Consider the following 17,601-nt stretch of genomic DNA (forward strand, 5'->3'; position numbering starts at 1 on the left):
AAATTACAGCAGACCCCATTGTAACTTTTTTAGAGCATAAATAATTTTTTATTTAATTTTTAAAAATCGTAAATGTGTAGTATTCGGTTTAACGAATCCAACTACATATTTTTTGTTCAAAAAAAAAATCAAATTCATCGCGATCGAGACATCCAATGTTTGTGGCTATATCCGACGATTTAAAATTGTCATGTATTTTTCCTGTTTAATATGATTTTTGTTTTGAAAAAAAAATACCGTTGGGTTCGTTAGGATGAATACTACACATTTATTATTTAAAAATTTTTTTTTTTATTAATTTAAAATTGCATTACAGCGAGACCTGCTGTAATTTTATTAGAGCATGTCCCGGCCACTGAACTAATTCCTTCTTATGCAAGGACAAAATCTTTGTTTCTTTGGCTTCAACGCCATTTTTTACTTTCTATTGTGTGTCCAAAAGGGTATCAAAGTGTAGCTTTAGATGGGTAAAATTAACATATTCAATTTTGATTATAATATTTTTTAAGAAAAGGGCTTAGCACGGAATTTTATAAATCAAATTTCTGATTTTATATATATATATATATTGATATATATATATATATATATATATACATGTTACCGAATAGAAGGGTACTATGAAAGTAATATCCAACAAAGTATTGAATAACATATTTTTATTAGTTGTGTTATTTTTTCACAAAGAAATTAATTGAAATACATATTTATCGAAACAATTTTTTTTTATAAATTACTTAGAAATTAATTGGGATTTATGTACATATTTTGTATATTTTCTATACATTTGCTTCCAATCTGCCAAAACAATGAACATAAATTAATTTTAAAATTAATTTAAGTGCGTGTTTAATGGATATTATATGCGTATTTCCAACGGAATTTCTCATTGGGATGTCGACTGCCATTCACAACTAAGCTTGGACAACCTTCAAAGCTTTAACAATGCTAGCCATATATATATATATATATATTATTCTCACTCTTGTTGTTTTCTCATTGTCTCGTAATCAAAAAATTATTCATAAGTTGTCACTAATCGAATTACTCTGTATCACTAATTACATTCACTTAATGACATACGTGCAGTGGGGATATCAGATGCTTTTAATCAGACAAATATAAGTGATATTCAGACAAATTAAATTAAACAAGACTGCCGTATAATTAAATATATGTACCAATTTCATGGAATTTACTCCATCGGATACTTCTAGGATCATATAATTAAAATTAATTTAATGAAAGCATATGGAAACTAGCTATTACTAAGAAGGGTCATTAAAAAAAAACATGAATTTAGTTACAGAGAATATCACATCAAGGAATTTTATTTAATTTTACTTAATTTTATAATTATTATGAAGAGAATTTAAACGGCTGTCCTTGACAGTTGTTTAGCTAGTAATACATATTACGACTCTACACCAGCAGTGCAATTCAATTAATTAATATGTGAAAGGAATGTTGATGGACAAATGAGAAAATGACATGATTATTACATAAATTAATTTCTATCAACCTACCAAAAAGTGTCTTATTGTACAGATTATGATTATTGGTTAATTACAACATGATAAGATTAATTAATATCGTCATCCCCTACCCTTTTTTTTGTCATTTCAATTTTGTAACTTATGGGTTTGAATTTTAGTGAACAACGGGTCGCTAGCTGAGAAGGTGAATTTGGTCGCGATAACTCTTAACGCAAACTAGAGGTTATGAATTCAAATCTCATGAGTGTTTCTATTATCGTAATTTGCGAGATGAGTGTTTGCTCAACCTAACGTGTGCAAGTGTCACTTTGCGTTATTTTTCCGCATTGATTTTTTTTAGTTATGTTTATGTATGAAAAATAAAATAGGCTCCCATCAGTTATACCTTGATGCCCCCAATGCCTAAGCCCAACCAATATAAAACAGTAAAAATCTGTTTCATTCTTCTAATCCATTCAACTATATTTTAGCCTAATGGCCCAAGCTCCTTGATTTGGTTTCTACTATGTACTCAGCCTAGAGGAACATGCACACAGTAGACAACACTATAAATCACTTTAGAAATGTGCACGACTTCTGAGTATCAACTAAAGACATACATTGTAGATGTACGAACATGAGTGTGCCCCCAATGAGTTCAAATCATGGATCCACCATAAAGCTCGGCTCAGATCTCAATTAGTCTGTAGGGGTTACAAAGTCTTTTATGTGGCCTGAAATTTACCAGTCAATTGTTCGGTGAACAACTGGGTGGTTTTCACATTTCCAAAAAAGATTTGAATTTTAGTGACTGTAAAATAATCACATTTGGTTCATTGGTAGAGTTGGGCATGGGCTTGGAACTTTGTACAACCCAGACTCGTACACACCGGTCCAGCTTCTGTCTGCCCCATACATAAGACACATTGGTAGCATATTGGACTCTGCAAATTATGGGCCTTGGTTATTTTACCCAACTTGTGAGGCCTGCCCATTAAAGGTTAAATTTAATTACTGGGTTGGGTTGGCCTTTCGGCCCACTTTCAAGTTTCTCTCTCCAGACTCTCACGAGGGGGGACAATCATGGATGGCTCAGAGTCTCAGCTCCCGGACGAGACAAATCGGAGCCAACGATTGCAGTTCTAAGCACGACGATTCATGGGTCTGAGGGGTTTCGATATAAACAAGCAACGTAGTAAGCAAGCTCTCTTTTGATTTGATTGTTGTGTCTAATCACTCATATTTTTAGACAAGCTAATGCTCTATCTGTTTTCTCATGGGTTTAGTTATTCTTTATATATGATTGTGTTATTTCTTGGAAAAATTGATTTTTCTTTTACAAAAAAACGTTTGTTGTTGGAGGGTGTTTAACCTTTCTGGCTAGATGATCTTATTATAATTATACATATGCATGTAATTGATGTTTCTACTCTTTCTATCTTTAGATCCTATTTAACACTTGTGTTGTGTTCTTGGGTGTGTGTGAATGTATAGACATTCTTCTTGCATTTTTTTTTGGTTTGATTTTGGCTCTGATTTAGAATTTGTATGATGAAAGTTTTGTTTCTTTAAGCCCATGAGTGGAGTTATTGAATTTTCAGCTTATAATTTCATTGCATTCATCTGTGTCTATCAACAACAGTGGAAAATGTTTATTTCACGTTACTAATCATTGAGGAAAAAAAAACCAAACCATTTATGAAATGTCATTTGTACAAAGGTTCAACTTGCTGCTGCTGACCTTTTATTATTTAATCATCAAGTCCTGTGTGCATCAGTTGGAGCTGTCACTTTCTTTTTGCCATGGTTCCACAGTAATAGTTATTTCTCTGGTGCCAGTATTTGAGGATTTGGTAAACTGCATCTAGATGATCCTTCAGGAATGCTACTGACTGACTAACTACTCTTGACAACATAAGCAATATTGTGTGTATGAAAAATATACGTTGATGAAGTTTATGATATCTGCTAATCTGCACCAAGATAAAAAGCAATTATGGGTGAGATTGAAGTGAGGGAAGAGGAAGAAAGAGAAAAATTGTTACCCGAAGACATGTGATTTTCTCCATGGAGTTCAGTTATTACTCATAATGCAATTCAGTACACCCGATATTTACTATTGTAGACTGAATGATAAGCACTCTAGGACAAGTTTTTGTAGTACCACACTCCCACCTGAATTGAAAGGTTCTAACACAGTTCTACATGAGCGAAGTGCGCTTAGTGGTCTGAAACCAGAGTTTCAATTAGACAGCTGCATACATGTTTTGCCAAAGAACTGAGCTGCTGAGGGTTGGGTCTTGTTGACTGAAGCTTTGGTTGATAGTTATCTGAAATCAGGTACGAAGCATGCATTCACTAGAAGTTTGTATTTATTCAAATGCAAGAGTGTTTCACTCTTTCATATAAATGACCAAAGATGTAGAATTCTAAACTGAAAATGCAAATAGCTTGCATGAATTTTAAATTACATTTTAATTTGGTTTATCTGACTCTATAATTGAATTAGTCTCATTATCATCATCTTCAAAGCCTTTATCCCAACTAATGTGTTGAAGTTGGCTACATGTATCAATATAAGAATTAGTAATAATCCATCACATGAATCTCTTACACCATTCATTCTTTTAGTGCTTTCTTATCACTTCCATCGGTTTATTTTTCTTCCTCTTTGTGCTATCTTGCACTTGAATTTTATCAACTGCCTATAATTGAATACTCTGGGAAAACAGTGGCTTTTTGTTGAAGTAATTTTGAAGTAGAGGGGGATGGAAGTTTACTATGAATGTATTGTATATGTAGTATTGTCCTCTCAGTAAGTTGGGTCTGAGTCCATTTGGCTCATAGACCCCTGAACTCGGGAAACTTTCAGAGTTACTTCTATTTTGAAGACTGTTGGGTAGCAATGACATTGATGTTACGTCAGCTGGAAAGCATGTGGAACTGTGTGCACTGTTTCTGATATTGGCTATTTTAAGAGATGTGGGCTTTGGATTTAGAAAGACGTTTAAGTTTGCTGTTAGGCTCACTTGAGGCTGGCCCTACGCAAATTGAGAATCTCAAATCCTAACGCATTGATAATCAATCGAAATGACAAAAGTTGATCCGAGTGAAGATTGCTTTTGATTAATGGAACTTTGATGACTGCATCATTCGTTATCTTATCCAGGAATGTATCTAGAATATGTGCTTCATTTTATAAAGCATGTTGACATAACTAGCTTGCTTTATTCGTTCAAGTGAATGCAGTATCTATGATTCAGATGGATGCTCCCAATTAAATTTGGAGTACAAAATTATTCCCTCACCCTAGTTGACTAGTTAATATATTATAAGCTCTGAGATTATTGCTTGAACCCATGTTTATCAGTTCTTGAGACATGATAAGAGCAAAGCCAATGGCTATTTGACAAATTTGTTGACATAGGTGTCTGTCAATTTGTCTTATGTTGTATACTTTTAAGTTGCACATTCTTCTTGTAAGACAGCATTCTTGTGTGAAACGTTATGTATGCATTGTCAAATAACTTGCTTCTTTTGTTGCTAACCTCAGACGAGTTAGACAAGGTCTGTTGTGCCAATCGAACTTACAAGCTCTAAGATTTGGTCCAAATAGTATGATCTACATGTATTTGACTTTCCTTTGGTTTCATTGTTCGCAGAATCAACCGGATAATACTGATTAGGTCAAGAAAATGTTCTTATTAGCTTTTCAATGCTAAGGTATGACCGAATTATTGCTCTCTTTTCTATATTTTCATTGTTTAACACTGTCATTCATGATTTTGTATATTCAATGTCATTGAATGAGTCAAACAAGTTTTTCCACAACTCTTTCTCATTCGCACATATCGTGCAAAACCCCGTGAATGTTGACCTTGAGAAATTGACTTTTAGTGGTATAGTGTTTATACTTTATACAAGCATTCCACCATTGCCGCCCCAGGAATGTTAGGATAGACAGGGAGAATCCAGCCATCAAAGGAGCATTTCTCGCTGCTTGTCACTCTCCTACCCACTCTTTGCACCACCATACCCCCCCACTTGCATATGCTCTCCTCCAAAAAAAAGCCTCCCCTTCTTTGGACTCGTTAGGCTCCAATAACAATGCTTTCTTTTGCTTTATCCCAACTTTGTATATTAATTAATAATCCTGTTAATTGATACAGCTCTCATGGTTGGAACCTTTCACTTATCTTTTTAGCCTTTTTGTAGTATTATATATATTGATTATCGGAGATCCATTAAAGGTGGTCCTAACCTTGTTCAATAGGGAACCCACGTGAGTAATACTCTCAAGTATAAAAGATTTGAGAAAAAGTTAAGGACATGGTTCCCTCATTATCAGAGGCATGGGGTATAAATCTGTGTCATTAGGTGTCTCATAGGGTTCGGCCACTTCTTTATCGCTTGGAGAATCCTTTACCTTTTGAGGCATTATAATGTGGTTCCTCACAAGATCTGAAGCATATTATAATAATATGCAAGAAAATGAGCTTTCTATTCTATTTGTGTCAATCTCTTGCCTAACTGATGTTATACCTTAGAAATTCTTCATATTTTTGGTATATGCATGAGAACATTTGCTGTCTGTCTTACATAAACAAGTTTTGACTCATGCAGGGTGTTACTTTTCTTTATTTACTCTGTTTCCTACAAAACCACTTGCAGAACAATCTCTCCTCAACTGCAATCTATGAAGAAACTGAAGCATAAGAGGCTAATTTTTTTTGCATTTGAGGTTCGTTGTCCATCGATTTATGTCAATTAACTATGAACTCCAACAATGGTGTCTGTCACGTGGGAGCATGGAAGGAATAGATCCAAAGAATCCTCAAGACGCATGCCAAGCTCTTTGTATATTGGGCATCGTGAATTGCACGTGGTGGCACTTTAACCACACTATTTTGTGTTTTAGTTTTATTTGGACAGCTTCATGTGTCAAAGCTTCAATCATGGTTTCATTCAACTTCGAGAAGACGACATATATATATATATATATATATATATATATATATATATGTATATGTATATATAAAGCATGCAACGTGCATGTATTTATGGACCCATGTTACCAATTTCCCAATACATTGTACGTAGGTGATACATCATCAATTGATGTACCATTCAAAGTGTAAATCATATTAATACTTTCATATGCCTATATATTTATGTGGTTATGCTTCTCTTCTAGCTAAGCTAGTTGACCCAACATTGATTTGCTCTAAATGTTTTTGGTTTGTTTCACATTCTTTTCCATTAATGTTATTTAAACATTTTTCATTGTTTATTCTACCATTATTGTTGGAACATTTGTGGGAACATCTCTTCATAAATTGCTTATTTAGGTTTTAGGGTGACAATGGTGATGCCAAGAAATTAGTGTTTGGTTTTTTAAGTATTCGATCGAGTTCTCTGTCAAAAAAATAGATATATGCTCTCTACCCATCAAAGATTCTTGGGATTTTAAAAAAAAAAAATTTATCTTGCAACTTAATTGGTGCCTTTGGATTTGATCTGATGACAGTCATAAAAACACCAACACCCACGTTAATGGCTATATCTTAAAGAGATAATGCAGCTAATTAAATAAAAAAAATGAAATTGAGATGCTAAATCTTTTGGAATAGATAAATGTGTAATCTTATTTTAAGAATTCCATGTGAAAGCCATCGATCATGTTCTTTATTTAACTCTTAATTTCTAACATCTCTGTCTCTCAGATTGGTGACAAAAAGTTTGTCCAATGACTCACTGTTGTTCTGTGTAATAACACACATAATTAACAATGGACATTGTTTGGCATAATTAAATAAAATTCAATTTTATTATCTTGACCAGTATAAGAAATTATAATTTACTGCTCCATTATCCGTAAGAATTAATCTAGTTATTGATGTGGTAACTAACTTATTGTTTATCAGTTCAATTGGATTAGCAATGGGAGCCAATCATTGTTATCAATCATTTCCTTAATTCTAAGACCAAAAATAAAGGTTTGTTTAATTCTCGACCATTAAAATATGATAAATATTTAATTACTTAGTCAAATAATTAGTGGGTTTAAAAAGAGAAATAGATTAACAAAGTTTAAGGATCAAGTTAAGGGGATTAAAAACAAAATTAAAGGCCTAAAGAGAACATGATAACAAAACGACAGTAAAATATGCGATCATTATCATATTCCACGAGGTATGCTCATAATTAATCATAGTATGTGATGTGTAGTAGAACCCATTATATCTTCTTTTTCTATCTTTTTGATTTGTTTAACATTTTTAATAAGAAGGAGAGAATCTAGCGATTATGGGTGTGTTTAAAGGTGTATATATAGGTCCCCCTTTTGAAAGCAACAAGCTAGGCACATTCTATTATTATAATTATGGAGTGAATATATATTATATAATTAGGGTTCTAGCAAGTTGGGTTTTGTTCTTCAAAAAGGATGGTTTATACTTTACAAATGCGTTTGTCAGTTGGAGATGCTGATGAGTTTTTCAAAAGTAATACACGGGTTATATATATAATATTATATATATTATAAATGCATTTGAGATGCATATATATATATGGTGCTTTTAATTGTTACCATTACTGTTTCTGGTTTTTCAAATTTTCTTATCTAAATATTGAAAAGTTGAAACATTTAGAAGTTATATATTACTCCGTGTGGTGATAGCCAATAAGAAAATTTTTATCAAAAAATAAAAAATTTATGTAATTTATATGGTAATTATAGTTTTTTTTAGAAATGGGTAAGGGGATTCGAAACTTGTTACTAGGGTGATGCAAACTATCTTTACCACTCTAATCAGTGGTTCGGGTGTTATGATAATTATAGTTGGACTCTACAAACATATATATGATAATATTAACTTCATTATAATAATATTATAATGCTTATTTATATAAATTTATTAAAACTTAAAATTTATAATTTTATTGTCACTTTTCACGTATTGTGCGGTTCCCGACTAGTGTAATTAAGTTCTTGATCCAAATGATTCATTCTATTTGTGATCAATGGATTGACTTTGTCCTCTCAAAAAAATTATTTGATTGATGTGATGTGATGTATAATCTTTAATTTCTACAGAAAAAATAAACATTAAAAAGTGAACACCATATATACACACACAAAATCTTTGAAAAACACCCCGACAGATTTGTTTGTTATTATATATATATATATATATATATAAAGGTCATATATGGGTGGGGGGACCTGCTATATTTTTATTACAACAGATCCCATTGTAATGTAACTTTAAGTTAGCAAAAAATTTTATTTTTATTTTTAAAAATAATAAATGTGTAGTATTCTTCCTAACGAATCCAACCGTATATTTTTTGTTCGAAACAAAAATTATATTAAACATGAAAAATACATGACAATTTTTGACCGTCGGATATAAACATAAAACATTCGATATGTCGATTGCGATGAATTGATTTATGTTTCGAACAAAAAATACATCGTTGGATTTGTTAGACCGAATACTATACATTTTACGATTTTTAAAAATTAAATAAAAATTCCTTTTGCTCCAAAAGAGCTACAGTGGGGTCTGCTGTAATTTTTACTACAGCAGACCCTCGCACCCCATATATTATATCCTTAACTTTAAAATTCGAGATATTTAATCCTAGCTAATAACTAACTTAATATTACATGCCTTTCAAAGAGTCGAAGTTATGAATTATAAGAATTTGAGTATTTTACGATATCTAGTGAAGATTTACAGAGATCTAATTAAGTTCCTTATGACATATATAATTGATTGCTCAAGTATTAATTTATAAGTATCACCATCACTCTTCTTGTTGTTTCTAATAATATTTCATCAAATAACTTTTTGAAACCATGATATACTTTATTATTTGACCTCTAAATTGTGACCATAAGTTATTTGTTCCTTTTGTCGGTAAAAATATATAAAATCAATTGGGGCTATAGATAATTTATTCATGTGGTTGGCGTAATTATCTATGGAATAGATTCTTGTGTCTAAATTTCATTAGTAATAAAAATGCCAACTTATATATTACAAAATGAGACTATATATATATAACTTTATCAAGAGAAGATCCTACTAGGTCTGCAAATTTTACATTTATTATATTGAAAAAATTTTGATACTTCCATCTATACAAACTATAAAGTTATCATCACATAATGATTAGGCAGTGAAAAAAAAATCCCAGTTAAGATATTATAAGCATTTGGTTATTTTAAAATCTTTAACCACCATTAGCCAATTCCCTACAAAAACAGTAATCTTCCTCGTATTTTATATATTTTGCTTTCTACCTTAAAGAATTGCTTTCATTAAATATTCATTGTTGGGTAACGTATAGTTAACTCAATTATATTCAATGTGAAGTAGTTAATGAAGATTAGAAAATTGTAATAATAGATAATAAAATGATTCGCCGAAGGTCTTTTTCCATTCAAATAGTACTTAACATATAGTTAACGAAAAAAACAAAGTGACCAGTGCTTTATTCCTAATTAAAAAATCAACACACTAGGCTAATGTTTGGTAGCAATCCTACAAAATGCTAAAGCTGATCAAGAGATATATAATAATCCAATTCAATTTAAAATCATACCTAGGGTGGTGTGGGGACCTCGACCGATCGGATTCAAAGCATAGATTAGTGAAAGTTAATTAGGTGTTTGGTGTCCGACGACGTTGCGAAATTATTGGTCGAGCATGATGTTATCATAGAGATTATCAAAAAAGATATCGCTAAATATTTTATGTGGAAAGAGGACAAACTAGGGCGCTCCATCACCATGAGAGCACTTACTTTTGGAGTAATCACAAATTATTTGAGCTAGTCAATTAATTGTGACGAAGATCACTACATGATTAATCCTTTTTCTCAATCTAAATCACATTTCACATCTCAATTTTCATGTTTTGTAAGCATTAGATTAAAGAAATAATAAGATCCAATACATTTTTTATGGTTTATTGAGTGGTTTGATCATTTACATTTTTAACCTTAACCAACAAGTTTTTGATGTTTGTACCTTAACCTTAACAGACATAGTTTGTTTTTTTTTTTTAATGATTTTAATGTAAGTACATATACAGCAAATAAACCCTAGGGAAAAACGAGAGGTCAAGGCTTTAGAGCCCTCTGCATAATGTCTAAAAGATGTCCTTGACATGCTTAGAAGAGCCATTTAGTAAAGAATGAAGAGAACTCCATTGACATTTTTAGAGAGAGAGAGAGATCAGAGAGGGTGTTGGCGTGTGTGATGGAGACAAGTGGGAGGTGTATGTAATGTAAGAGAGAGTACGTAGTAGGTGAATCTTCCAGGACAGATCGGGTCAATCAAAATTTTAAGCCAAGTCATTGAAGTCAAGGGAACGTACGTAGCTACACTCGTTTGTATTTCATGGCTTTATTCCCTCTCTATGTGCCTCTTTCTTTGTTTTGAAGGTTTTATATATACATTACATGCCACTCGTGGGGTTCGCCACGTATTACGGATGTGTTCCATAGAGAATATGACTGATGGAGAGTATACTTTTTTTTTTTTTGTGCGGCAAGTATACGTTGTTGATATACGCTAGAGTATACTCTAATTGCACTGTCTGTTTCTCAGTCTCTGTATAATGTTGTACGTGTACGCAGGCATGCATGCATGCCAATGGTTGAGATTGAACCTATCCAAGAGAATACTCATATTAAAAGTTTCAGACATTGTTATCGTACAAGAAAAATAAGTAAAACCCTTATATTTAATTTAGTTTATAATTTTCGTAAAGGATTTTTTTTGGGTAAGGTGCAGCCATGTAGGGTTTTGATTGGAGAAGAAGAAGCAGGTAATTTAGGAAAAGTTAAAAAGATGAGAGTAAAAGTACGATCAGAGAGGCACCCGGAATTTAAGGGAGGAGAAGAGAGAGAGAGAGAGCAATTCCCAATGAGAAATGGACAGGGTGGGTGGTCATTTTTTTTTGAGGAGGAAAAGTTCATTAGATAGAAGAGTCAGCAATAGCATAGATATTACAATAGTGGGGAACATGTCCCATGAGCATAACAGAATCAAAACAGTTCATTCCATGACGCGCCAAGGAGTCAGCTAGCTGATTATTGCTCCTAGAGGTGTGGACTATTTCACAGTGACAGTCCTGCAAAAGGAGAAGAGCGGCATCCACACAAGAACCATAGGGGGCAAGCACGGTCCTATTGGAGTTCAGGTCAGAGACAATAATAAGCGCATCGCCCTCAAGAATAAAGCTAGTAATATTCAAGGCCACGGCTAGCTCAATTCCGAAAAGAAAGGCAGTAGCTTCTGCATAGAGACTTCCCCCTGCTGAGGGAATGCGTTTGAAGCTAGAAGCTAATATTACCCCATTAGCATCTCTCACAACCGCCCCCACACCTGCATAAGAATTAATAACCGACCAAGCTGCATCAACATTTATTTTCAATCTCCCTACTGGAGGAGGGATCCAATGACTAGACGCAGGAAGAGGTGGAGAGTGTTGAGGGGGGGAACTGGAATAGTGAGACTTAGAGAAAATATGCCTTAATGATGACATCTTGGATAGGAATTAAAAGGTTCTCATGGAGTAAACTGTTCCTTCCAAACCAAATGTAAAAGAATAACCTGAAGTAGTCTTCTAGTAAGTCCTTTGGAAGAGAAGCAATCAATTGTGCCATCCAATAACGTGGGGAGAGGGTAGAGCCAATTAGAGAACAAACTGTGGCAATTTTTTGCCTCCATATTGGAGCAGTCCATGGGCAATTCCAAAAAAGATGGAAGCTAGATTCATCAGCAGAATTACAGCAAATACATCTACCATTGACCTCAATGCCCCTCTTGATTAAATTGTCTTTTGTTGACTTTACTCTTTTAAATGAAAAAAAATATGTTTCTTCTTTTCTGTGCTTTTGAACAGATAGATCTGTCAGTACTACTGGAATTTGCACTTAAACTCAGTGCCTAGGTACCTTGATTCGGTGAACGTGAGTGCAGAGTCTCTCACTCCGTGCCTAGCTACCTCTTGCTTCTCTCTCTCTCTCTCTTTCCTTTTTGTTTCAGTGGAGTTGTCTCACAAGAAAACAAGTAATACTGCTTCATTTGGGGGACAATTTCCCAGTAGCATACTAGTAATAAATATGCTGGTAAATCCCAAAATGATAACATATATAATGTTTGAAATGTTAGGGGTGTTTGATTCAATTTTTATTGGTAGAATATATATTGTGAAAAATTATGTGTAAGGGTATTATGTATTTTAGTTATAAAATATGTTGAAAAAAATAGTAAAATAAATAACAAATAATTTAGAAAATAAAGATAACTAATTAAAATAAATAAAAAATGTTAAAATTATTTTTTTACATATAAACAGTTAACAATTTAATATTTTATTTTTTACATATAAAAAATAGTGAGTTGGGTGCAGATATATGTGGGGTGGCATCCAAATCAATGGTAGAAGAAGAAGCTTGGTCGAGATGAAGTGGGGGTAAATTTGGGCAATTCAAAAGCAAGGGAGGATAGTTTGGTAAAAAAAGTAGAACAGTGGTGAAATGATCCATTGAAGAACAATAAAATGATATCTTTATTGTCCCTTTATATTATCTCGAAATATATGCCATAATTAAAATGATGGTTTGTTTGGGTTAGCATATATGCCATAATTAAAATGTGGGGCGTCATCCAAATCAATGGTTGAAGAAGAAGCTTGGTCGAGATGAAGTGGGGGTAAATTTGGGCAATTCAAAAGCAAGGGAGGATAGTTTGGTAAAAACAATAGAACAGTGGTGAAATGATCCATTGAAGAACAATAAAATGATATCTTTATTGTCCCTTTATATTATCTCTAAATATATGCCATAATTAAAATGATGGTTTGTTTGGGTTAGCATATATGCTATTAAAAATGGTACATCAAATGAAGTCTATGTATGTAATAGCCGAACATTTGACCATATCCCATCATCAAATTCTACTCATTTTGATATTTTGTGTCATAACCTCATAATTATGTAAGGATCAATCCACCCATTAGGGCGAGGGTTCGAGTCTCTCCCCTTCTCCATCCCTTGTATCATAACCATGACATTATACTATATTTGAAACAATTATTAGCAAAATAGATATAGCTTCAAGACTAAGGGAACTGATTTTCGTTACAGAATTGTGTTTATATACAACTAAAGAAGTTTCACGGGCAACAATAAATTATGAGGTTGCATGATCTAACTTTTTTTTTTTTTTTATTGTGGGTGTTAAGGGGGAGGCCATGAATCATGTTGGTAAATATAGAATGAACATTATTATTTGTAGTGGTAGCACTATTAAATTCACTTTTATACGTAAATAAATAAACAATTTCATTATCTAAATATATATTGCACATCTCCATATATTTATCATTGCATGTTTTCAACGCGCCTTCAATATAAGCAAGTAATAATTATATTACAAATCAATTGTAGAATCAGATCTAAAACAAAGTCAATTGATGCTTTTTTCTTTTGTTAAACATTATGATTTAAGCAAAGGGTAATGTATATAACGCACTCTGTTGCATGTACGTAAGTGGGTCTTTTTCTTCTTCTTTTTTTTAAAAAATAATTTTGCATGATTATTTATTGACAACTTTGAAATAACTCATCTCTTTCCAAACTTTTTCAACTTCTCCAAAACTCTTCTCACCGACAATCTTATTGGAGGTGGAGATCCTTCTTCCCCACCTCCTCCCCTTTGTTTTCTTTATTTGAGGTGGAGATCCTTCTTCCCCACCTCCTCCCCTTTGTTGTCTTTATTTCTCTCTCGTGGAGCAGTCTTAGTATACTTGTCGAATAATTTGAGTTCTCTATATGTTCTACTTGTGGGTTTGTCGATTAACAACATTAGTACGACAATGAAGACAATGACGGTGAGGATGTTCGATATCTTTCGATCTACGCCCGGATTTGGCCTGTATTTCAGATCTACTTTGATGCTGTCTCAAATTGTTAGATTTGTCTTGGATGTGGTTTCAAATTGATAGATCTAGTTCTGCATATGCAAGTTTGTTGTTTCAATTCTACCTCAAGTGTGGAGACAAGAGTCCTATGTTTGTTTTGTATTGTGTCGTTTTTTTTGGTCCAGAGTCGGATGTTCTACTCAGTATAGTTCTTCTAGTGTTCATTGATACTGGTAGGATTTAATTTGTTTTTGTTTGTTGATTGATCTTATCTTTATGTGTTTCGTAAATGGGAGAAATTTACCACTACTAAGTATTATGTATTGGTTTTATCTAATGTAGTCAGGTCCTTTCACCTTTCCTTCAACTTTGAGATGCATGTATGTAATCATAGTCTAGCACAAAAAAAACTAATAATTGATGGCATTCAAACAACAATTCATTGGATTTAATGGCTCCAACTAGCTAATTACGTACATATATGTCACTAACTACTATATATTTATTAAAGGAGAATATAAAGAAAGAGGTCCATCTAATATTAATTATTGTTATTATGTGTCATAATTAATTTGAGAATATTATAAATGTCGGGATAGCAGCATTATTTATTCACTAAAACATTTACATTATATCTTTTAATGATTTTTTTTAACCGAGAATAATACCATATAAATTTATCCTTTGAACATTAAATATAGAGTTAAACTCGGACCGTAAGTCTCGTCATCTATCTTTTGAGGAATTGCTTTTCATATCCCTGTAATAAATTGAATTACTATAATATACAGTATATTTTTTGTAAACTTATATTTAAAATGGGTTAGCTATTTGAATATTTTCCCAACGTCCGTCTTCAACTGCTATTTTAAATTTTATTAATTGTTTTATGTGTTAGGTCAGTCATAGCCAAGGTAACTCAGCTCCTCATTTAAGAAATGTTGTCCTCCTCTCTGTCTTGGGCTTCGTGATTTCTTATACGACTTTGTTCCTCTCTTTCTCTCCCTCTCGATGAATAAAATGGACAAAGCCACTCCAACTTGTTGGATATTCTTCTGCCTTGTATAAGGACAAAAGACAAGTTGGAGACCCTAGTTTTGGACATGTCACATATACAAAAGACAAGTTGGAGACCCTAGTTTTGGACATGTCACATATACAAAACTGTGGTTAAATTGACGAAATATCATACAACCATGCAGTCATGTACATATATATACATTATTGCGTATACATATACATACATACATATATATTCTCTAATCTCCATCTACTTTCAGAGTCTGAGAGGTGTAAAGGGCAGGAGTTCCACGAGTCACGATATCCTAGTTATCCGATTGGAGGGAAAGAATAATTGAGAGAAAGAGGAAAAGATATATATAGTTCATGTATGGAGGGAAAGAATAAAGTTTAATCAATTATAAACCTTAATTTCGTACCTAATCATCACTTGATATTCATTGATTTGATTTAGTTTCTTTGTAATATGTAATCAATTATATGTCTTACGGTAAAAATGAAGGTACTTCTTGTCACATGATTCATCCAATAACATATTATATATTAATTAATTTCGTTGCATTAATATATGCAATTATACATCTATTTAACATTAACAACTCACATTAAATTATTTTAACAGTAAAAGGGCTTTCATTATGCTTGAAATTAATAAGCATAATTTCTTGTGGTGGCTTTTTACACGGACGAATAGCTGGAATTTTATTTTATTCATCAAAAGGTGGAGGGATAACGAAAGGCCAAAACTTCATTAAACTTGTAGTTCACAAGTCATTTTATATGAATATAAATACACAGTACATTGATTATGAGAAACACATCCAAGATATAGCTACATTGATTGTGTCCTACATGGACAAATTTCGGATGCGTGAATCCCACCATCAGACAATTACAAGACTTTCGGCCCCATGAATATGGCTCCAAAGAAATTTGTTTGACATGTGAGTTGAAGAAACCAAGAACCTTTGTCTTTTATCTTTTATTTTTTTTGATAACCGAGAATGACACCATACTAATTTATCCTTTAGACATATGATATGTGTCTAAACTTGAGCGTCATACCCGCATGCTCGGAAGTTTCTGAATTGACGACAGGATAGTTGGATCGAAGTCCAACACGTGGCCACAAGGATATTACTCATAGTGAGAATCAAACTTAAAACCTCCCGAATTCATATTGTTTGACCACAGAATGAATCGAACTCAAGAAATTCATGAAATTATTGAAATTTATTATTAACATTTTAAATCAACAACCAATAGAATAACATATAAATAGTACCGTACACGTGGTTGGGCACATATAAATATAAATATATGTATATGTATTAATAAGCTTTTCTTATAAATTATGTGACACAATCCAAAGAGAGCACCCACTATTTTTATCCTCGCATTAAATATAGGAAATTAAGTGATTTGTGTGTATTAAAGTATTTGATAAAATTCTCTCTCTCAAAAAAAAAAGTATTTGATAAAAGGGTATCCATTGACATTTCTCTAAATCATTGTATTAAGTTAAATATAATAACTGTTGGAGTGCCAATCCAGTTCATCACCCCAATTGATTGGTTAAACTCTCTTTATCAATGAATTAATTTAATATTGTGAATTGCGATTACCTTTTCTTCTGAATAGAGAATTAATTGCCCTATAATTTACACAGACGAATTCCAATTAATTAAACTACATAGAACCATAAATTCAACTCTTGTTGGGATTAAAAAAATGTAGATATGTAAACCCTCTATCTAATCTATGTGTTGAGTTGTCATAAAAAAATAATATATGTATCGAATTATTAAAAAGAATGTTTGATAATTCAAAAAATTAGTACTTTCTTTCACAAATTAAACATATCTAACGATGCAATAAAAAACCTCATGATATAAATTTGGAAATTTCCGATATTCAGTCGCATTATATAGTTATATATAGACTAAGTAATATTTAAGGCCGCATGTGTCATATAATGACTAGTAAAGCAGCCAATTAAGCAAGGTAAAGATGGCTTTGCAGAGACGGCCAAAAGGGTTTGGAAGAGGAAGAGGAAGAGAGAGGGCCGTCCAGGGTGGGAGGAGGAGTCGACAAGAAAGGACCCACCCGCCGCACCACCATGACACCATCTCCCACTTGCCCATTTTCGTCGTCTTTGCTAT

General features: G+C 32.7%; 1 protein-coding gene and 1 long non-coding RNA gene across 2 annotated transcripts; one reads left to right on the forward strand and one right to left on the reverse strand.

Annotated features, from left to right (window-relative positions):
- Window positions 1-2,517: 2,517 nt before the first annotated feature.
- On the forward strand, window positions 2,518-6,303 carry LOC120016061. The gene is made up of 3 exons (XR_005471893.1): window positions 2,518-2,670; window positions 5,138-5,198; window positions 6,099-6,303. It is a non-coding gene; the product is annotated as an uncharacterized LOC120016061 (long non-coding RNA).
- A 5,164-nt stretch (window positions 6,304-11,467) lies between these two features.
- On the reverse strand, window positions 11,468-12,037 carry LOC120017318 (putative ribonuclease H protein At1g65750). Its single transcript, XM_038870496.1, has one exon. The coding sequence runs from the start codon at window positions 12,035-12,037 to the stop codon at window positions 11,468-11,470; it is 570 nt and encodes a 189-aa protein (XP_038726424.1).
- Between the last annotated feature and the right edge of the window lie 5,564 nt (window positions 12,038-17,601).

This window comes from Tripterygium wilfordii, chromosome 15 (assembly GCF_013401445.1).
Source record: "Tripterygium wilfordii isolate XIE 37 chromosome 15, ASM1340144v1, whole genome shotgun sequence".
Classification (NCBI taxonomy): Eukaryota; Viridiplantae; Streptophyta; class Magnoliopsida; order Celastrales; family Celastraceae; genus Tripterygium; species Tripterygium wilfordii.

What these genes read in the sequence shown, in the direction of transcription:
- LOC120017318 (XM_038870496.1), bottom strand. Translation starts at nt 12,037, where the DNA reads ATGTCATCATTAAGGCATATTTTCTCTAAGTCTCACTATTCCAGTTCC.